The sequence below is a fragment of the Osmia lignaria genome, chromosome 8, assembly GCF_051020975.1.
Source record: "Osmia lignaria lignaria isolate PbOS001 chromosome 8, iyOsmLign1, whole genome shotgun sequence".
Lineage (NCBI taxonomy): Eukaryota > Metazoa > Arthropoda > Insecta > Hymenoptera > Megachilidae > Osmia > Osmia lignaria.
Window position 1 is genome coordinate 6995786 of NC_135039.1, and position 23938 is coordinate 7019723.

Sequence of the window (23938 nt, forward strand, 5' to 3'; positions counted from 1 at the left end):
ATTTATTGAACTTGAAACCCAAGTGACGGCACGAATCGTTACGTCTAGTGCAAATGCATGAACATTTCCTTCGATGCAACGGTAAAGAACCGACAAATTTTTCGGATGGGCCTATTGCGTATCTCCGTATCAGAGGAACAGCAGGCAGCAAACCGAAACTCCTCGCCTATAGTCACCCAGTCCTATTGCCGAACCATTTCTTTCAAGAAACGAAGAAATGTTGAACGAGCCGTAGCACGCTGTAACATGCAACGATGCACCGCCTGCCTCTTCAAAAGGATAGGCAACGGTAATACGATACGGGCGTTTGGCATAAGTGGATACCCGGTTTAAGGACGCGTTTCTCGGCGCGGTAGGCAGATTTCTACGGAACCACGATACGACGATACGCTTACGATTACGATACGATCACGATCACGATTACGATTACGGATTACGATTTTTATGTACTGTGGTGTGTGGGTATGTGTGTGTTTTGTCTGAACTCTGTATCGTTTTTTTTCTTGTCTCGCTGTCCTTCTAATAAACGGATAGATAATAAAACATTCTATTCCTGCAGTATTATTCCGCGGTAAAAGGTAAGTATTTAGAATAAGGGAGCCACCTCTGATTTCCGTTCATTAATCCCCACATGTGTTTTCGAAGTACCTAAAAAAGTTCGTCCCAAAGGGGTTTGGGGTTATTGTCGTGGTGGGGGCTGGTGGGTTTGGGGACCGAAGCCCTCCAAAACAACAGAGGAGATCATAGATGCGATTTATTCACTCTTGGAAATATTGACAGTAAAGCGCGTTATTTTCTCAAATATCTCGAAAACTAAAAGAGTCCGACTATTATATGTATAGGAAAAAGTTGTTCAGAATGACCACCTTGACAACATATTTCAAGGTGATCGAAATCGGAGGTGGCTCCCTTATTCTAAATATTTACCGGAAAAACTAATAGAAGATAGTGCTAATTTATTAGTAAGTTTATCCATTTCGACAAATAATGAAACTTCATGACCAATGACGATTAGAGAAGGATAGGTTTACGCAATTCAGTCAATAGGACCATCATTTGTTTTTTAATGTAATTTATTCGTAAATCATTATTTTTCGTTATAATTAAATGCTATTTAATTTGATTTAAAATAAATTTCAAGTTCTGAACATTTACGTATTTTATTTAAATTTTTTATTTAAAAAATGTGTTCTTTCTTCACCCTTCCCCGGTTCACGAAGATTTGATAGCCCCAAGACTAAAAAATCTTAACCCCGTTGTACGCTCTTGACGTGTAAATTTCATGTTTATGGAACTTTTTCTATATCATTACAAATAACAGATATATATATATATATATATATATTCAGATGTTCTTTTTCTCGTAACTCATTTTATATTTTAGTAACGAAGTCTTATATTAAAAAGTTATCAGTAAAGACTTTGGAGTTTCTTTTGATATGGAAAATTGTCAGTTTCCATAATATACATATTTTCTGAAACATCATGTACAATACAGAATCAAAACGTTTGAACTATTGTACAAAAAAAGTATCGGTTCAATCAAGATTTCACGATTACAGTATCCATTTGTTTTACAGAGGTTGTAATATAGCGAGTTAAAAACATCACAGATAAAATTATTACGTGTATATATACTTTTTACGAAAGTGTTATAGCCAAACAGTTATGAAAACTGTTACGTATTTCTTTTACAAAAAGCTAAAAATTTTGTATTCAAGAATGATTTAATTAGATGTTGATTTTCATTACTATAGAAATATGAAATTTTTGTGAATACTTATGTCTCTGTTTCAACATTTAATGTAATTTTGGACTTTTTACATAAATAAAGATGATAATTTTGTGATCAGTGATATATTACAAAAATCACTTGTACGAATAATTAACCGAAGAAGACGTTAGTTCGAAAGAATACTACACACACTGATTCAGAGATCGAAACGATCTATGCATTGAAACTATCTATACTTTAATAGAGTTAAAATTCACCCAGATCTGATGATGGACGGTTAAATATAAACGTACCGAAATGATTATTAAATCATTTATTCTACGCTGTCAACAGCAGCAGTATCATCAAGAGTATGTAACCAGTTAAAAATCATCATATTTCTTTCGTATTTTGATAATTGATTTCCTCGTTCTCTTTCGACATCTTTAATGGTCAAAGCGTGATTTCGTTCCTTTCGCCCCGGTATCGAGGATCCAGTAGCCGCTGTTGCTCCGGGGACCAATAAAGTAGTTCCAGAAGTTGTTTGTGCTGCACTCGCTACAACTTCTAATTGGTCTAAATTGAATTCACTTTGTGAAAGTCGCTCCAAAGCGCGATATGTCGTTAGTAATCTGCAAAACACGAAAATGCTTTTAATTTTTAATTTTCATGAGAATTAATTGTTTCTTTTATCAATTAGATGCAGTAAACCAATAAACATTCCTTCCCAGGGTTATCTAACAATAAATTGTAACTAATAAGTTATCTAAGTTAAGTGTTAACGGATGGTCAATGTTGTCTTAAATGTTCTCTTCTGCACAATGTAAATTTTTACTTATAGCTCATCCCGGAATTTATTACAATTGATTCTTATCGACAATATTACTTGAAATGTCCATTAATCTTTTCTATTCATACTTAATTGTATAGCAGTCGCGGGCAGATCAAGTGCCCGCTGAAGATCTCATGAACACCTGCGTGCAGGATACGAGCTGTGATAAGGTGTTGGGATAGATGTGTAGGAAATAATTCAAATTGAGAAAGTGACAATGAGTAGAGGAGAGGGTGGAAATATTGGATAGGGTAGAAATACGAGATCCCAAGGTTTTAACCTGTACACAGTATTGACTCTTTTAACAAGGATTGTTTATCAAGTATTACGACGAGTAAAATATTCTCCCATAACAACCATTGCTTATAAGTATCACTGTTTTGTTTAACAAACGTTTTAATTTTTGGCCGAAATAGAAAATTTCTGTCTGCTGTTTAAAGTAAAATTTACTTTGGTTTATTTTGTGAATTTTAAAAAAGCAAAACGGTTAAGTTGTACTATAATAATAATAGTATTAGTACATCAAAGTGTAACGTCCCGCCGATAATTTAGTTTAAGAATAAATTATGATATTGAATTAAATAATGTTTAATCGATAATTAATGTATTATAGTAAAACCTCGTAGCATTAGATGGCGTGCACGCTCGTGTTAGTAATAAGAGTAGGGAGGCTCGCATTAGTGATAAAAGTGGGGATGCTTGCGAGGCACGTACTATGCAGAGATGAGATGTTGCGGAGGTTAAGGAGTGTCTCCTTGGTCTGTCCTGCCTAGTTCCCACGTTATCACGTACCCACACCATTTGACTTTGCGGCGTGCTTAGCATATGTGAACGTTTCGACCAATAACGCGCGACGGTTTAGAATTAGGCATGACTAGAAAACTCTGACCAATCCTACGCGCATTCCTTAACCTCCGCAACATCTCATCTCTGCACAGTAGTAGGAGGACAAATTTCAATGTAGAAAAAAGTGCTTTGTCAGCAGAATTTTGAGTATAAATATATGTAGAGGCGTGCCACGCAGAGAAAAGTCAGTCTGGTTTCGACCACGCTCAAGTACGGTTTCGACTTGGTTTCGACCAAGGGTTATCTCAACGCTAGCTCACTTAGATAAAGCAATAGCTGCAGAGAAATCCAGGTTGATTCTTTAGCAATATTTTTATATCAGTAACAAGTACGGATAACGTCGATAGACCTGGAGTACTATACTCACGATTCGCAACCGTGTTACCTAGGTGCCAAGGTTCGATCTTAAGTTTAATGAGCTAGCAAGGAACGGAGTTCCTTGAATGCGGCTAATCTGAACACAGCTCTAGCATTGCTAGAAACCGATCAGCGGCCTGTAGAGAAAACTCCTTTAATAGTATCTATCGGACCCGTACAAGTCATTGATTATAGTTATTTTCAATTAATTAGGTTATTAATTAATTAATTAATTAATTAAATAGAATGATAGCGTATTATAATACTCAACTACGTTTAATAACAATATTTTCTTTATATTTTCATTTAGAGCGAATCCTATTGTAATATTAATCATATTATTTTCTTTTATATTTCTACTCTAGGGCGGAATCTATTGAACAGACTAATTGATTACTAATTAATTAAATTCAATACCTTTCAATCATTTCAATCACTATTGATAAAACGCATTAACGTTTGAATTTCACTTTTTAACCGCGCACCACACGAACCTATATCCCAGATACACGAGTCGCTTGCTGAGGGACCGCTCTCCCTCTACACTGGCGCAGTAACGGAGTCATTTCGGGACGTTACAAAAGGGTATTTGAAGTATATGTATTTTAATGATGCTAAATAATAATAGATAGTGAAATGACAAATTGGTAGAAATATAAGGTACTGTTCGGAGATCGTAAGTTGCCGAGCACCCACAAACTGAACAACAGAGGGGCAAGGGGACTGTACGTTTGCAACTTGAGAAGTCAGCGGTCACATTGCATAGGCGTAAAATTTCCGTATTCGCGTGGGGTACAATTAACCGTTTGAGTTCTAAGCAGTGATTTTGCGCTTCTTCTGTTTCACTCGAAAAGTGCCAGCGCTCTAGGCTGCAAAGCCGACAATCGCGACACGCAATTATTATTAATTTACAATTAGGCGTATACATATAAGACAAGCGCAAAAGTGCTCCTTGGCACTTCTGGACGGAGAAACAGCAAGACCCGTAGCATTCAAACGGTTAACTTTATAAACATGCAATTTTTTCTGGACATTAATGGATTTTTTATAATACTTGTTCTTGACAACAGTTGTTATTATGCAAAATTTATGGAAATTACATTATGGAAAGTGGAAAAATTTTCCTGTTTCCTTAATAATGTAAACCCCGAATTTACTTTTACGTCAATGCGCCCGAATCGTCGCTCGCTATCGCTTCATCTCATTCTGTTTCAATGTTTGTCCTTAGCGACGTTCGTCACGCGATAGATTTGTGAATGTAAGGGCCTCGGCCAATAAACATAATACGTGTGACTGAAGGCAGGTCAACGAATTTGATTAGATGGCAACTTACGATCTCCGAACAGTACTTGATTCGTAGCAATGTGAGACAGTCTTATATTACTACTGCGAACGGATGAACAGAAGTCTCATGAGAAGGCCACAAATCTGATTGGTCAGCATGGAAGGGAGCACCTCATTTCACACGAATTTTCGGTTCTCGCGAGCTATTGGCTAAAGCGATCACGCATACTAATTCACACCGTGTGAAGAAGAAAGTCGATGAGACGTATCGAAATTGAGTGAGATACATAGTGCGAGGCGAGCATTGGCGTAAACATACAGTGGATTCGAAAAGTAGTGGCATTTGCATTAAAACAGAATAATTTTTTCGAAATTGAACTAAACCAGTTGAGTTTTTTTTTCAAGTACGAAATGATTAACGATAGGTCAGAAAACTCGACCCTCGAAAATAGAGAAATCCTACGCCTATGTAGCGTACGACATTAACAACCAAAACGTTGGCGTTACGAAAGCGTCAAATGGTGGGGAACTGGCGGAGCAAACGAAGGGTCCCCCCTTGCTTCTGTGCCGTCCTGCGAGACTTTTGTTCAGCGGTGGACAGTACTACCCCATCATTACCATTATTAATTAAGGGACCATCCCGAAGTGTCAATTTCCGATTTTGATGAAACTTATGTATAATATAGATCTCGAGGAAATATTTGACACGTATTTTTTTGTAGCTGCTGACATTCATGTTACGGGGGTGAAAATAGCCTCCAAAGTGGAGGGTGAGAATCATATTTGGTCGAATATCTCGGAAACCAGCAGAGCTAGAGGGATGGTGTACATCGCAAGATTATGTATTTTTTTTATGAGAAATCCAAATATGAAAATGAATTTCAAAAATTCGCATTTGTTTAAATAATATATTAAAATATGGCACTTTTTTGTTAACTTTTCCGTTCAAAAAATGATGTATCTCCCTGTAAATTTCAATATGAAAAGTATAGTCGCAGGTACAAAATAAGGATAAAATGGAATTTTCATTTTTATATTGTAAATATAGTTAACGTGGTTATAGTTATCGTATTTTTGCAAGACGCAATCCTTTTTCTATTCTTCGTGATTTTTCTATTGAAAAATAAAATGGATATCCCATATTCGTAACCTCTCCTTTACTCATCAGTGCCTGCAAGTGCAAGCCACTTGCACTTCCATACACTGCCCCCCTTCCCGGCGCATCACTGTTATACAGAAACGATGGAGACGAGTAGAAACGAGTAGAACGATTAAACGCATGATTTGGACTAACCTTCGACGTATGTAATTTTGGCGAACCTTTTTGTTCACGGACCTCACGAAATCGGCTCCGGTAAAAGGTGCCGGTGGTGGTGGCGCAGGTGGGGGCTGTGGAACCGATCGTGAATTTGAAGATTGTTGCTGATTTTGTTGTTCTTGTGCAGCTCCTCCGTGAGGACTAGGAAGCTGTGATGTATTGGCTACCGGTTCACCGATAGCAACCCATGTACTACAAGATCTTGAGGTATGATCAAGGCGTGTATGTTCCAAAAGTAAAGTATTTCTTTGAGCAGTATCGAGAGCCAACGCAGACATAGCGGCGCGCAATCCGCTAGGGCCTGATGCATCAGGACTCGGTAGTTGCGATACATCGCTTGTACTAAAACTTTTACGGAGACCGAGTGCCGAGGAAAGTACACCACAGCTTCGAATCAATTCGTTTTCTTCTTCGAACCAAAGAATTTCCGGTATATTCGCTGGCCTAAAAATAAAATTAACAAGATTTTATATTAGTTAAAAATATCTTGAAAAATTTATCGGTCGACGCATTTAAAAATTATAAGTAATTAAAATTTCCGAAAATCGGGACTTTTCATCTAACAATAAGAACTTGACTAGTTCCGTTCTTACAATTAGATGAAAAGTCGCGATTTTCGAAAATTTTAATTATTTATAACTTTTAAATGTGTTGGCCGATATCGATGAAATTTTCAGCATACACATAACTTATCTAAATCTACGAAAGACATATTTTAAATTTTCATTATAGATTCACATAAAAAAGTTGAAAAATTACCATTCATTATTTTTTTTTCACGATTTCAAGAAATTGTAATTTTTTAAAACGATGAAAATACATATTTTAGCGAATTAATTTTTATAGCTTCTCGAAAAGCCTCAAGTTATTTAGTCAAATTTTAACCCCGAGGTATTCTATTTTGAATAGTGTCTACTCACTTTTGCCTCTCACTGTATATCGATACTTTGGTTATCGATACGTATCGATACCAAATATCGATACAATTCAGAAATATGCCCACCACTATCTGTGAGGAAATGAATTCTGGACGCCTCGCCTCGCATGTAAAACCACCAGCGATAGTCATTTTTTTAACGGTTTAACGGTTTAATTGCGTCGGGACGCTACGCAGTTACTATTATATACAGGGTGTCTCATAACTCCTGTAACACCCGGAAATCGGGGGTTGCTGAGGTGATTCTGAACGACTTTTTCCTTTACTAAAATGTTGATTGAAGCTTCGTTTTTGAATTATTAACGAAAAACACTGGCCAATAAGAGTGCGCGTAGAGTGTGCACTCAACCACGAGAGCGTTGGCTCTCAATCGCGCTCGGTGATGGTTGTGAACAAATGCATTGGCACAACAACGTGGGTATCGAGGGAAACGTGCGACAAATGTTACATCGTTTTAAATTAAGAACAATGTGGAATTATTCGGTATTTATGAATAACCCACTCTGTGCCAATGCGTTTGATCACGACCACGACCACGACCTAGAGCTGTTGAGAGCCAACGCTCTCATGGGCCAGTGTTTTTCGTTAATAATTCAAAAACGAAGCTTCAACCAATATTTTGGTAAAGGAAAAAGTTGTTCAGAATCACCCCAGCAATCCCCCATTTCCTGGTGTTACAGCAGTTATGAGATTTCCTGTATATTTGTTACCAGATCGATAATAAAACGAAAGTCTTATTTATTTACTTAAGCGTATCAACGATACTAATAATTGTTCTTCGAACAGAACGATTGCGAACTCTTTAATCGTTAAGTATACTTAAACCCCAACAAAGACTTTCGAGGTGTTTGATTTCTCATTCTTTTAGTACAGTTGCACTTATGTTAGGCCCAAACACATACGTCAGACCCATGTGCAGCTTTATCACTTCATTTCGTTTGCCCTTCGCTGATTTATCTCCGATAGTTTATTCGTTTATTTGATATTATGAAGGACGCACGAAAATTTTTAAATAATCTTGTAGCTACCATTGAATGGTTTTTAAGACACTACCTATTTGTTTCTTTTGCATGAATCATTCCCGAAATATTAAATTTAAAGTTTAACATGTCGCTAGTACAGGCACCATCCGATGTAGAGTAAATCGAGATTAGAAGTAACAAGTTACGCAGTTTACAATCTACCGTAGTTATTAATGCAAGTATTGATTACACGATGAAAAATTGCAATCAAAAATGGCAATATTGAAAATAGACAGATTTTGGCCTTGACTACCATAGAACAACTCCTTCACAGAACCTGTAATTGAATGAATGTATATCATCAGTGAATCGCTGCGCTGCCGCTGGTTCGCACTTGTGGTCGGTCCGTGTAGCAGAATCGGAGAAAAGAAAAATTCAGCAAAAATGGCAAATTTGAAAGTAAGATTGCTTAAAGCATTCTACCTAACATTAGCTTTGTAAGATTGTAAGATTAGCTTTCAACTCGATCAGTTGTAAGTTTTCCTCACAAGAAAGTCTTTGCGAATTTTACGAAACAGAGTCGTAAAATGTACGCACATGTTTGCTTTGGAAGTGGATTAATAAATCTGATTTTCAATCTGATAAATGAATTTCACTCGTGATATTTTGTCTGAAATCGGCGGAATACAGTGCTCGTACCAACACAAGAACGTTCAAACACAAGGAGAAGCAAATATGTAGTATGCGTACGTTCACTAACTAAATTGTAACTTAGTTTCTTTGAATTTTACATCGAATAAGGGTATTTTATTGAGCTATGTATAATACTATTTAATAGCTTCCCAAAAAAACTCGTTGTATATCAAGTTTCAACCCTGTATCTCAACCAGAAGGGTAGTTTCCCTTCCAGGATAAGAAAGAAAAACTGGTTTTTGCCATATTTTCCCTATTTAATGGTATTCTAGACATGTTCGCTTATAAGTGTGAATTTTTTCAGACTAGGCTAATCCTAGGCGTGAAAAATCAAAAACGCAAAAAAAGAAAATCGAAAAATCAAGATTTCGGATAGATGCTCTTGAGACACTAGATTTTTACTTTTATAGTAATTAGATATTAGCATGACTGGTATCTTCAGAACTTTTTAGTCTGGTGCGCCGTGTTTAAAAAAAATCAAAAGCCGATATTTTGGATATATTTCGTTCGATAAGACGAAAAATACTTTCAATTTTTACATTTTCTTTACACATTTATTGTTAGTGTATTATTTGCTTTTTAATATTTCTGCACTGGACGAGACTGAAAATTAACTTGAGCGGACTAAAAATCTGCGAAGCTACTATGATATGTGCCTCATGAATTTGAAATATTTCTGATTATTTTCAGAATTTTTCATGCACAAATATAGGAAAAATTGACCAAAACGTGCGTTTTACATTTTTGCCCATTACTACACCCCAGGTGAGATACAGAGCTGAAATTTGGCACAAACTGTTTTTTCTTGATAAGCTATCGAATGAGACATTGCAAGTCGCAATTGGTTTGGGGGCACTTTTGCCCAAAATGATCTCAGTTTTAAAGTTTAAGTACTTTATCAACTATTGGTTTTCTGTTAATATTTCACCTTATTACTTTTACGCGTTGATTTTCATGGTAGCCAGCGGTGACTAGTGCCTCAAATTTTTTGAAAATTGAATTATGTACTAGGAGAAGAGAAGAAATCAGTCCTCAGCATTATACTAACAATGTAAAACAACAAAATTCAAATTTACAAATTAACTGATCGTATGCTTAATAATAATTACTGCTTTGATATGTCTAACTGCACAAGTCCATTTCTATCTACGTAACGTGTTAATGCAATGGTTCTTAACCTTTTTGAAGTCACGGAGCAATTTTGATTATAGAAAAAATTGGCGGAACACTAAAATCACTTAGGTTATAAATCCAACAATAAAAATAAACATGTACACATCTTTTATTCAAAATTATACAGGTATTACAAGTTACATAACAGCGAAAAAAGAAAGTAATAATTTAGAAAATATTATATTTGTAAAAATTGTAGGTACCAAACTAAACGAATTTTTTTATAAAACTTTCTTTGGCTTAAGCTCAGAATGGTGATAACGCCTTACAGGGATACGACATATATTGTTATAAAGAGGGAGTCGAGGGGAGTAAAGATCCGAAAATATTATTTTGAAGAAATGAACAACGCTTACCGAGATATTTGCAAAAAACTGCTACTACTACTGCATCGGGATCTTACCTGTACGTGCACGTCCCTGGCAGCGCATGCGTGGGCATGGTGCGATCGCTTATGTACTTACTGTCTCTGCACATATAACTCCGGCGGCTATTTCAAATATTTATAATGAACAAATCTTAAAATGTTTTAATTACACAAATCTCACATAATTGTTTATGTTCAAGCAAAAATCACAGTTTTTTTTTATCTGTCGCACTGTTGTTATCACTAAATGTTACTATTACAAGCTAGATATACTGTTTTTATGTCTTCTATTAACTGTTCGAATGGATCGAGTCCTTTCGTCCGCACTACATATTTTGTGCCACATATCTGACAATGAGTTGCATTGAACTTGTCGCAGTGAAGTTGGCTACAAATTCACTAACACATTCACGCTGCGTCGGTGAGCCGATGGGCGAGATCGACTCACCGACGCGGCGTGAATGTGTTAGTGAATTTGTAGCCAACTTCACTGCGACAAGTTCAATGCAACTCAGGGTACACATGTGTTCTGCAAGATCCTCTTTTCTATATCCTGCATTTGTTATCTTGTATTTCAAGTGCTTCCAGAACCCTTCAACCTTTTCACCGTTTTATGCTTATAATTTCATGCCGGGAATATTTTCGAGATCATTATATCCTTTCCAGCAATCGGCCCATATTTCCGTACCGGTGCTACGTGCTTTGTAATTAAATTATTTAAAGTATCCTTATCTCGTTTATTGTCCGGACAGATTTCCAGTCGGTACCCAGCCCCATCCTTTTCAATCATTCCTAAATTCAGTTGCCTTCTTTCGGGCGTCCTCGATTATACTTCCTTTTACCCACTAGCGATTCATCGATTTCGACGATCTTTCCTTCGCCACCGATTCGTCCTGTAGCTTTCGAAGTAATATCTGTTTAATTTCGAGGCAAATGCGTACATAAGCAATACTGCTTATTTTATAATACAGCTGTTTTTTGTGGCACTAACTGATTTTGTAACATGTCCTGTGCTGCACCGAAATCTTCCTAACTCGGACGAATCAAACTTCATTTTCTTTTTCCGTTCGAAGCGGCTCAAACACACTGGACACTCAAACACATTTCTTTCGCAATTAATGATTGTTCTTGCAACCAGTTTAAACAGGATTGCCTATCTTTTAGATAAGTAGTTGCTAATTTATTAGCAACTGTTATTCACAATATTCACAACTGTTATATTTATAATAAAATTGAAGTATAATGCACTTAAAAACTGCGGCTACTGTTATGCTCACAATACTGAAAACTGACTAAACGCATTGAAACTCGCATACAAAATACCTGAATAATAAAACATCGCACATCCACATGTTTTCGTTTTTCTTTCCCCGGGACCCGCGGTGACGAAGACCAGGTAATCACCTCGATCCCTCGAACATTTATGTTCTCTTACAGATAATCATATAAAAGTGGTACCTCCTAACCGATTTTGATGATTTTTGAATATGTTGTAGAAATTAGCATTTTCAACAACTTTTTCTAAGATAAGGTTTGGTTAGCGTAATTTAATAGCGGCCGCTATTAAATTATTTGAATTGGCCGCCAGTGGGTATACATACGCGAAAGCAGTAGATAAGCGATCGCGCCATGCCAGGACATGCGCTGCCAGGGACGTGCACGCAGACGTAAGATCCTGATGCAGCAGTAGTAACAGTTTTTTGCAAATATCTCGGGAACCGTTTATTTCCTCAAAACAATTCATTGGGTTTCGTATTATCCTTAGGTTTCATCGCGATCGGTGCATTCCGTGTAGAGTAGCTCTAAAGAATAGGATTTTGCAATAATAATAGTTATTATACTATGTATACTTATTTTCGGTCGATGCGATATGTGTATAGAAACAGTAGAGAATCGGCGACTGCATGCTGACCCATACAATGCCAGAGACACGTAGGCATACGTAGAATTCAATGTAGTAGTAACAATAGTATTTCACGAATATCTTGGAAACTAAAGCTTTCCGTTAATTACACATAATGAAAAAGTTGTTCAGAATCATGTTTCCGACTACATATTAAAGGGTCATTGAAATCATCCTATGTTGAGATTAGAAATTTTCCTGTATTGTCCAATAACAATGAAAAACTGAAAAAGGGCGTGTATAGGGTCTCCTCGCTACAGAGGGCCCGCCCTGAATATGTCGCCGCCTCGCGTTCTTTTTCGGGAACTGAAGCCGGGTATCCACCGGTATCAAACGCCCGTATCGTATCACCGTTCCGAACCCTTTTGAATAGGTAGGCGTTGCCTCGTTGCATGCCACGGCGTGCTACGGCTCGGACAATAGTTCTTCGTTTCTCGAAAGAAACTCCTATAGGCGAGAAGTTTCGATTTCCTGCATGCTGTTTCTTTATTGTAATTGTCCAAACCATATCGTGTTTGGTATCATTTTAATCAGAAAAACGTCACAAATATCTTGGTAATAGTTTTATAAGAAAAAAATGAAAAATAACAAAGTTCAGTCGTTGCATTAGTATTATCTCACTGATGTATCCGATTCCAAATCATATTATCTCGTGCCTCAGGTGTCATGTTTCCACTTGACATAGCATTTCGGGCCTTCGCCTGGGTATGTTTTTTTTACGTTTCAAGTGGTCTCCGAATCTATGCTTTGAACAGCAAGAAACCGACAATTTTCGGATCGGCCCGTTCCTTCACCTCCGTATCACAGTCCAATAGAACTTTCGATACTCGGCAACGGAAAAATCTCTGGAAAATTAACATTGTCCTTTTTCAATAATCACATAGGTTCTTATTAACATTGCTCTTTTATGTACAGCGTATCACCAAAGATAATTGATCTGTTTAAATATATTTAGACGATAAAATTTGTCTAAATTAAATTAGATTAAGTTCATAAATAATTTCATCGATTTTGAAATGAATCCAATAATACTGCAAGATTTCAAATAAATTGAAACCCAAGTGACGGCATGAAACGCTATGTCAAGTGCAAACGCATAAACCTTTCCTTGGACACAACGGCAAAGAATCGACAAATTTTTCGGATGGGTCCGTTGCCTCCGTTCCTTTGGAACGGCACGCAGCAAAACGAAACTCCTCGCCTGTAGTGGCCCAGTTCTATTGCCGAACCGTTTCTATCAAGAAACGAAGAAATATTGTCCGAGCCGTAGCACGCCGTGGCATGAAACGAGGCAACGTCTGCCTATTCAAAAGAGTTCGGAACGGTGATACGATACGGGCGTTGGATACAGGTGGATACTCGGCTCAAGATTTCGACCTTTCCTTCGAACCTTTCCTTCGATGGAACGGCAAAGAATCGACAAATTTTTCTGATGGGTTCGTTGCCACCGTTCCTTTGGAACTCCTCGCCTGTAGTTAGCCAGTCCTATTGCCTAACCCGTTTCTATCAAGAAACGAAGAAATGTCCGAGCCACAGCACGCCGTTGCATGCAACGAGGCAACGCCTGCCTTTTCAAAAGGGTTCGGAACGGTGATACGATACGGGCGTTTGATACCGGTGGATACCCGGCTTAAGACCCACGTGCGAACGACGCGTATCGCGTAGCCATATTGAGTTTTGCAATGACACAGTCAACATCTTGTTGCGCATCTTTTGTATAAAGTTAAGTGTTCGGCGAAGATTTAGCGTCGGTATACAGACTCTTGGAACTCCTCGTCACCTCGCGGATACGATATTGGTGTGCTTCCCTCGCGTTTTGTGGTGAAAATCACAATTGTAAAATGTAATTTCCTCGACGACGCCACGTGTCGTCACGCGTCCCGCGGCTACCTCGTTCTCGCCTCTCGAACATTCCTGAGTCTTGTCGGTCATCTCAAGTGTAAGTGTGAACATTGGTTGGTTGTGAAGCGCGAGTGACAGGTCGAAATAAGTAGACCTCTTGTATTTTTTCGGACCGCGCGGGCGTCTCGCAACGGTGTAACGTCCTTCCTCGCTTAAAATTCGTTTGGACCTCTAGACATTGCTTTTAATAAACTGACTGCTAAGAGTACCTCGTGCGTTTTGAGTTTATTCTGTTGTTCGAACTCTACCCCGGTAAAATCCCCCTTGTTCACCTCCCATCACTACGAAACGCCCATTATTGGTCTGTTGATAACCCACACTGGTTTCGAGAAGTTGACCATCAAAGACAATTGAGCGTAAACGTGTGGTGTGGTATTTTGAAGGAGAAAGTAATCGGACCACACTTAATTACCGGAACGATGACAGGGCAAAAATATTATCAATTTTTACAAGAAGATCTGCCAATTTTGTTGGAAGATATCCCTTTACAAAAACCGCTATGATATGTGGTACCAACATGACACGGCTGTCCTGCTCATTATGCACGAGTAGCAAGAGAAACATTGGATTATTCTATATTTCGAAACCGATGGATTGGACCAGGTGGAACTGTCTCATGGCCAGCACGTTCGCCTCTTTTAAATCCACTGGCTTTCTTTTTGTGGGGTCTGCTAAAAGAGACGTGTACATGAATCCTCCAACAACAGTTGAAGATATGCATCAGCGGATCATCACAGCATGTGGGAATATCACGTCGGTTGTACTTGTCAGAGTTCAACATTCGGTCAGAGTAAACGGTCATCATTTCGAACATTTATGAAATACAGGTATTCTGCTTTCATATTTTAAATCTTCTACGTTTTCTCCGTCCGTGACCTTGAATGACCTTTGGATAATAATAGTCACTGAATTTCTAATGAAAGGGACTATCATTATAGATGTTTCAAAAAGGGTGGTTCCATTTAAAAAAATGGAGGTGACCTTGATATCTTTAAAAAAAATGACATAAAAACAAAAATATCTTTGGCATCGTGTGAACCCCATTGAACCATTCAACTTTATCCTTAAGATATGTTACGTATCTTTAAAAACAGCAAAGACATTTGAGGTGCAAACGTTAGGTGCCTCACCCTGTATACTGATCGAATTGAGTAACCTCCTACTTTTTCGAAGTCAGAAATGAGACCGAATATAATAGAATTTGAATCATATTTCTTTACAAATACGTATCAGGTTATTAATTTTGTTTCAGGAAATAAAGTAAGTAAATATGATCGAAATAATATTGTAATTTGAGCCACGAGGCTCCATATGTAGTACAATTTATAGGAATTACTGCCTTTGAATATTCGAATACATATCCGAATACATATTCAAATTACCCGCTGTTGCGATTTAATTATTGTAATCAATAATTTAACGAGATGTATGCAGAAATAAAAGATTTATTCAAGTACAAACGACGCGTTGATCATCACTTAAAAGTAGGAGAAAAAACCGTTATAATCGAAAGAAGATCATAAAGAAGAATGCAGTATAGAAAATCAATGTGACAAACATACAGTAAATAAAAACAGTTGATACTACTGCTAGTATCTATGTTCATATGCTATATAAACATTATTCAACACTCGCATTATTCTTAATAATTAGAGTTGAAATATGTCTAACAACAAATTTCGGTACTTATTTACAAAACAGACATCACCGGTTTCGATGATTTTTAAATATTTCGTAGAAAACAGGGCTATATTTCCGAAAACTTGTCGTATACGATGTGGCTGAAATTTTGCAAATAACTTCATTTTACATAAAAACAATGTTCGCGAGAAGCATCTTTGACGATTTGAATGTTAAGACCTATAATTTCGCGAAGAACATTTTACTACATTTTACTAATCTCATTCTCTGCGTTCTCGATATAACGAAGGAATAAAATTACAACATATAATGAAGAACTGAAATTCAAGTACGAAATAATCTATATGTATACCTATTAAAAAAAATTTATGAATTCTATTCCGAGTTCGTTCGGCAGTTCTATCCGCCCGATTTGCATTATTTTTTTTTTAAATGAAAGGTATTCTTGCATAGATAACGCAACAAGCATTGGAATACATACATCTACCTTTCGCCCTTCTTAAGTTATATACTCAAACGTGATTTTACTGGAATTTCTCTCCACTCAAAGCTTCGTATCTCCGGTTCTAATTGAGGTACGGTGTTCGTTTTTGTCTAAGAACAGTCAGTGAATCAAGCTCTTTCATTGGAGCTATTAACCAGTTACATTGGATGACTTGAATTTCAATTTTTCTAATAATCTATATAAAAATTGATGTTTGAATGAGAATTTTTCGCACGGGTCGGTCAACTAGTTGTAATGAAAGATTGTACTATATTATTTTAATTATATTAGTAATTATTTATTACTTATATTTAGTGAGACCCTTGCGTTTGAAGGCTTGATGCAAATTAGCGACTGAGAGTCGCCATACGGTTAACTTCAACTCTGGACGAGTCCATTTTCGAACTGTCAATCTTAACAATCAAATTGCCACCTCCCTGTGAGGCGTGGGCCCCACGTTGGGAAACACTGGTTCAGACCAGAATGACAAGGCGTGCTTTTGGGTGTTTATTCGTTAATAATTTTGTTAAGTTGTGACGGCAAATCTCGTGAAAAGTGTAAAAAAATGTCTGTTATAACTCATAACACAATTAAAAGTGTGTATCAACAATGTATTGGATAGGTTAGGTTACATTTCACTTAAGTTACAATATTCCGAAAATAAAGCCGAAAGGCGCGATGCGGCGGTTAAATAGAGGTACACTCTTTCTACATACAGGGTATCTCATAATTCCTGGAACACCCGGAAATAAAAGGTTGCTAGGGTGATTCTGAACAACTTTTTCCTTTATCAAAACGTTGGTTGAAGCTTCGTTTTTAAATTATTAACGAAAAACACGAGTGCGTTGGGTCTCAACCGCGCTCGGCCGTGGTCCTGAACAAACGCATTCGTTATTCATGAATAACGAAAAATTCCGCATTGTTGCACGCTTACCTCGATATCCACGCTGGGCCAATGCGTTTGTTCACGACCACGACCGAGCGCGGTTGAGAGCCAACGCTCTCATTGGGCACCGTTTTTCGTTAATAATTCAGAAACAAAGCTTCAATCAACATTTTGGTAAAGGAAAAAGTTGTTCAGAATTAGCCCAGCAACCCCCCTAGTTCCAAGTGTTACAGGAGTTATGAGACACCCTTTATAATTACTGGAAAAAAAGTTATTTAAAGTGTTGATTCCTAGAACGTACCTATTTAAATATCATCGAAATTAGTGACGCCATCCGCTTTATAAATAATTACCTAAATATTTATTTTCATTTATTTTCAAGTTAATATGTTAAGAAGCTTACAATTAATATATTCAAACAATACAAACCTGTTAGTTTGAATTTGCCGAGAATTTGGTTTCGGTGATGGACCACGCCCAGCGAGATGTACATCAGTGTAAGAATTGAAAGTAACGAGTCTATTTACTCCTCGTAATTCACTTGCTATCGAGGATACGCTAAAAAGAGAGAGATCTGTTGTGACGCTCTCGTGACTTGGCGATCGCAACATTCGTGATGTCACTTGGAGGCCTGGGCACTGCGTATCGGTTAAGTTATTACAACATTGTGTAGAAGTAACCACCGGCATTGGCAATACTGATTTTGTTTTGCCTTCAGACATTTTCGTACCTTTCACTGTTTCAATTATTTTAAGAATTTTCCACAAATTATGAAAAATTGTTCATTATCGTCTTCATTATTTAGAATCACCATCATTTCAATCCGATAATATCACAATTATCAGCAAATTTTTCGTAACTTCCAATTAACGTTAGGAGGATCGGCTTTTCTATCAACTTGTAAATTAATACAATAGTTTATAGGTACCGAGGTCATTGATTTTTTTCTTTGTCCATGAATTTGCAACCAATTGCTGACGCAAATTTCAATCAGGTATATCACGAAAGTACTATACCCAATATTTCTCTGCAGCTAAGATATTAAACAAATGAGTCAAATGTTATTCTAAAACCATATACAGGGTGTCTGAACAAAATTATTTATATTAGAGCAAATTTCTTTATCATTTTATAATTTGAACAGCTACATTGTAAAATGGTAAAGAAATCTTCTATTCGTTTTGACATGAAGAGTTTGCAATTTTTAACTCATACAATTTTTCTGGAGTGTACCCTGTATATAAGCTTGTAACTTAACCCTAGAAAGACTATAGGGAGGAGGGAAGAGACTGCTTGTCGAATCCATGAGATAAAAAAATCTTAGAAATACATATATTATTTTTAATGTAAAGCAATTTCAAGAAAATATTTATATTTATATTTGTTTATGTTCTCAAGAAACAATCTTGATTTAGTAAAGATATTATCGAAAAGAGGAAGCGGTAGACCGTGTTTCCACAGGCGAGAAAACTTTTGCAATAAATGTCTGACAGACTGTTAGACAGCAACTAGCCAATGTAAACAGTACTGCAAGAGAGATCGCGACAGTTCCTATGCGCTCGTAGCAATTTGTCGCCAAGCCGATTTACATACTTGCAGGTCTAAACACGTTCACATCGATTTATTTCTCGCACAATAGGACTACACTTTCGAATATCTCGCGCTCGCAGTGACACTTTTCTGTTTTGTCGGTGAGTAATTTTATTTATTTGTTTTTCTTTCTATTACTGTGTAATAAAAGAGCCGAAATAAGTTGCTAATGACTCTTGTGATGACGGTTGATGCGACTTTAAAAATGAAATTAAAAAAAGAACCGAAAATACAGTTTAATTAAACATTGCGTTTCTACTTGTGCCATGAACCATAAAAGCAAGGGACGCACAGAAATTGTTCTTTAGGCAAATTCATTTCCATTTATTTGTCGCTAGGGCAACAAAAGATGTATTTTACAATCTATTTTATTAGTCGAACGTGTTCCCGGTCGTTAAGATCAGTCTTTCCTTCGGGGATATTGAATCTCGCATCTGAGTATCTTCTTTTTTATTTAATTAGGTGACCCATTTTTTATAATAAAATTTCTAAGTCCACAGCAGTCATGCGAATTAAATTAAAATACTGTTGTGCGTAGTTTTATTTGAAGTTCTCTTAATAAATTGCGGAAACAACCGAATTCAGGTCGTCTCGAGATCCATTGTCGGGCCCAAATAGATCTTTTTCTCTTTTTATTTAGTAATAACATTATTGCTGCTGCTACACATTCATATCTACATGGTGTGATATTTGAAACTGAAATGGCGATAAATCTACGATATCTCAAACTATTCTGTGTATACAGTACTGTAAGAATTTGCGACAGTATTCTCTGACAGTCTCTCGCGAAACAATTAATTTTGACGATACAGTATAGACTCGTTATAAGCGAAACGCTCGGGACCGGACTGTTGCCTATTAGGTGTAGTTCCACCATTGGTTTGTTTTCATTCCGTCCTATTTTTCACGCGAGGTCCTTTTCTACGTTCGAAGCAGTCGGCAAATATCAAACAATAGCGGAACTCCACCTTAAGGCTGGTTCAGACACGGCTGGTAGTTTAGTGTATGGACACTACAGTTTAGTCGAGTATGTAGTTTAGTAAAACGGTTTAGTCGAGTAGATCCGTTTCATTGGATTTTTCTGGTCGAGTAGGCTTCCCCCACCATTAACTAGGCTTCCGAACATACCTGTCCGGACCCATTTCTTTAGTCTAGCGATATATCTTGTATTCTCGATTTTCAAAGCTCAACTGTACTAGCCCGGACACTTTTCTATGCGCTAAACGGTTTAGTAGTAAGTACCTACTCCCCACTCGACTAAATTACTAGCCATGTCTGAACTAGCCTTTATAGACAACAGCCCAGTCTCCAGCGTTTCGTTTGTAACGAGTCTATACTGTACACGGTAAATATGGTCAGAATTATGTCGTGTTTGGTACCATTTTAATCAGAAAAATATCAGAAATATCATGGCAAAAGTTTTATAAAAATAAAATGAAAAATGAAAATGAACAAAGTTAGGTCTTTGTACATATTAGTGTTGCCTCACCGATATCTGATCCCAGATCATGTTACGCTACTCGGCGAGCGAGCTTCGCGGCGTCTCGAGAGGTATACCCCCCAGTGGTAGGGATGGTTTCTTCGGAAATAGCGTACAGATATTTTTTTTTTTTTCCCCTGATAACAAGTCTATACTGTATTGCGGGAATTTACGCGCTAGTGTAAACGGTATTGTATTTTTTGTAAGACTTTCTCGAGTTTTCTCGCATGCGGAAACACGGACTTAGAAACGAATGAACATGTACGCAGATAAGTTAAATTCCTAGAACTTTCTAACTATTTGACAATTTGAAAGAATAGTGTAGTACAAAGCACTGAAACACTGACTACTTTTTCCGCTTTAATAAAAATTATATGTATATGTTTTAGGGGACGAAAATTGTTCCACTGCTCTTTTTATGAACTCATCTTGAAATAATTTACGTTTTAAAAAATGATCTAGATGTTTAAACAAACAATAATGTATTGATGATATAAACATTGTTTAGGGTACATGGTTAAAGAAATTGGAAGCCAAAAGTGTAATAAATTATCATTTTCTCACAAAACGCGACGAATATACGGCATTAAGTGCATAAAGTTTTAATTAAATTAAAAAGTTATACGAATCCTATGAATCGTTTATCACACCATAGAAAATTACTAACAAATAAAATCGGTTTAAAAAAATGAGTATACAGTATATTCGATAAATTCGGTTTAAGTATTCAGAGTGTCCCTTAACTCCTATAACACCCGGAAATGGGGGGGTTGCTGGGGTGATTCTGAACAACTTTTTCCTTTACCAAATGTTAGCTGAAGCTTCGTATTTGAATTATTAACGAAAAACACCGGCCAATCAGTGCGTGAGTAACGTATTTTTTTTTAACCCATATCAAACAACTAATAAAAGTGTTGGATGAATTCAATTTATTCATTCTATATGAACAACGACTCATTACTTTATTCGTTGTTCATGAGCAACCAATAATTAGATAATATTATTCTTTTTTTTTCTTTATTCATTATTCGATACAATTTTTTCCCAACGAGTCCTATTATTATACCGACGCGTGACGCCGGTGCACTTGATCACAACCATGCTTCGAACGCAAAGCATACCCAACACTCTCGCCGTTTAGCCCGTGCTATACGCGCGCTCTGATTGGACAGTGTTTTTCGTCAATAACTTGGAAACAAAGCCTTAACTAACATTTTGGCAAAGAAAAAAGTTGTTTAGAATCACCTCGGCAATCATCCCTCCACAGGATTTCCCTTAATTTTGGAACACCCTGTATTATATAGTGCCGAACAAAAGTATTGGCTCAAGCCGGAGCTTCGTATAAAATTCTCTGTAAATCTGTAAAATATATGATTTTCTATTTAATTTTTTTGTGAAATACATATAACTTTGAAGTCTAAGAGGTTTAAGTATACTATAAATCATAAATCTTAGTTGGAGCGGAGCTTCGCTATTAAACGACTGATCGGAATTTTTGTGACTTTTTAACTCAAAATCTAGATTATCAATTTTAACCATTCTTTGCAAGCCAATCACAGTGGGCACTATGTTTAGTGTTTACCATATGTAGAATAGAATCAGAGATCGGTGGTGTCCTTGAGGAATGATCACGGAAACCGATACCCATGTTAAGTCTATGAGAGAAATCGGAATTACGCCCTGTTGGATTATTTATTAATAATGCTTCACAAAAATAAACGTTGAGAGGCACTGTCTTTTCTGTACCTACGAAAACCTAACTGATACCATCAAGTCTAAGGGCCTGTGACTGTTTACCGTTAAAAGCCAGAGTAATAAACACGGTGCAAACGTAGTTTCTTTTCTTTAAGTGAACGGCAGATTTTCCTTTCGGGGATGTGAGCGTTGCTTCACTTCTCGTTTGACTTTCATACAGTAAACATCTTTCTAAACCAGTAAATAAAATTAAAGTTATAAAATAGATAAAAAAGTATAATCATTTACCCGATTTCCAATCTGTTACTTTTTACATGCCACATTATCAACAATTAAACACTACTTTTAATTGCTATATTGTGTCCAACTCTGTTAAAGTTAGTTTTACTGTAAATGAATCGCTTTGCTCCAGTATGTCAGTCACGAAGCGAATGGCGACCTAGTAATATAATAAAGTAAGATGGTAAGATACACATAAAGATCAGTTTTCAGCGGAACAAAAGTATTGGGACATTTACAATTTTGCAATATAAATTTATTATAGCATATTAATTTAATACCTTGCATGTAATCCTTTTTCCTCTATTACTGTTTTCAAACGATTAGGTATTGAATACACTAACTTTTTTGTGATTTCTGGCCCTATTTTCCGTCATTCTTCAAAGATCACTTGCTTCAGTTCTTGTTTCGATATAATGTGGTGTCTTTGAATCCTTCTTTGTAATTCAGTCCAAAAATGTTCAGTCGGATTTAGGTCTGGGGATTATGGAAGGGTCGGTAACATAAGCGGTATATTGAAAATGATCCACCAACGAACGATATACGCTGTATGTTTCGCTGTATCATTATCGTGTTGGAAGTCGACTAGTAGTCTGCGTCTAAATTTAGTTTCTCTGTACTTTTTTTCAAATTTTGCTTTAAAATATTTAAATATACATGTTTGTCCATGTTATTATCTATGAAAACAAGCTCTGCTACACCAGAGGAGCTCTTACACCCCCATACCATTACCTCACCTCTTTCTTTCTTCCCATTCTGTATTGGGAATTCGCCAAACTAAAATCCGACCATCACATTGAAAAATGTTAAATGCAATATCGTGGTGTACGTAAGTATTTGCGAACTCTGATCTCTTTTTTTTTTATTGATTTTGCTGATACATGTTTTTCGCCTTGCAACTCTTGATTTATACCCAGTATTTCTGAGCGATCTCCGAACTGTCAAGGGATGTAGCTCCATATTACATTCCTCTTTTAATATTGCAGCTACTTCTGACGATGTAGTTTTAGGATCTCTTTTTATTATATTAATCATTTTTCTTTTTCCTCGATCTGTAAGCTTTTGAGGACGTCCGGTCCACTTCTTGTGGCGTTTATTGGATTTTCTTAGCTGAAAAACCAGCAGCAAAACGACTTTTAAAAATAATTTCTATTTCCGAATAAGATTTCCCTTGCTAGTCTAAATTTAATATAATTTTTCTTTCAGAAATTGTTGTTTCTCTTCTTCTACTTCTCATATCCACTTTTTCTCTCTTTTTCTGCATAATGTACTGACAAATGTATTGACAAATGTATTGACAAATGACGATCAGTTTGAACGGGGGGACTTCCCGTGACATAACAGGTACACCAACATCGGAAATATTTAACTAAAGTACTGTATAGTAATAAAATTTTTACGAATGCTAATACTTTTGTTCCGCTGAAATCTGACTTTTCTGTGTATCTTTCCATCTTTATTATTGCCTTATTATATTCATGGTATACTTAAACCTTAGACTTCAAAGTTATATTTCACAAAAAAATTAAATAGAAAATAGTATATTTTACAGATTTACAGAGAATTTTATATGAACCTCTGGCCTGTGCAAATAC

At 36.6% G+C, this 23938-nt stretch overlaps 1 protein-coding gene across 10 annotated transcripts in view; it reads right to left on the minus strand.

Annotated features, from left to right (window-relative positions):
• Positions 1-2045: 2045 nt before the first annotated feature.
• The window catches only part of LOC117611100 (uncharacterized), a 50380-nt gene continuing 28487 nt past the window's right edge, over positions 2046-23938 (minus strand). For 8 of the 10 annotated variants that reach the window (XM_034339005.2, XM_034338997.2, XM_076689503.1 and 5 more), the window contains 3 exons: positions 17729-18332; positions 6328-6795; positions 2046-2346 (listed from right to left, as the gene is read on the minus strand). In XM_034339005.2, coding sequence (XP_034194896.1) covers positions 2049-2346; positions 6328-6795; positions 17729-18021 — 1059 coding nt within the window. In that variant the 5' untranslated portion in view covers positions 18022-18332 and the 3' untranslated portion in view covers positions 2046-2048. The remainder of the gene's footprint in view (positions 2347-6327; positions 6796-17728; positions 18333-23938) is intronic. The other 2 variants (XM_034339010.2, XM_034339011.2) reach the window with 2 other exon arrangements.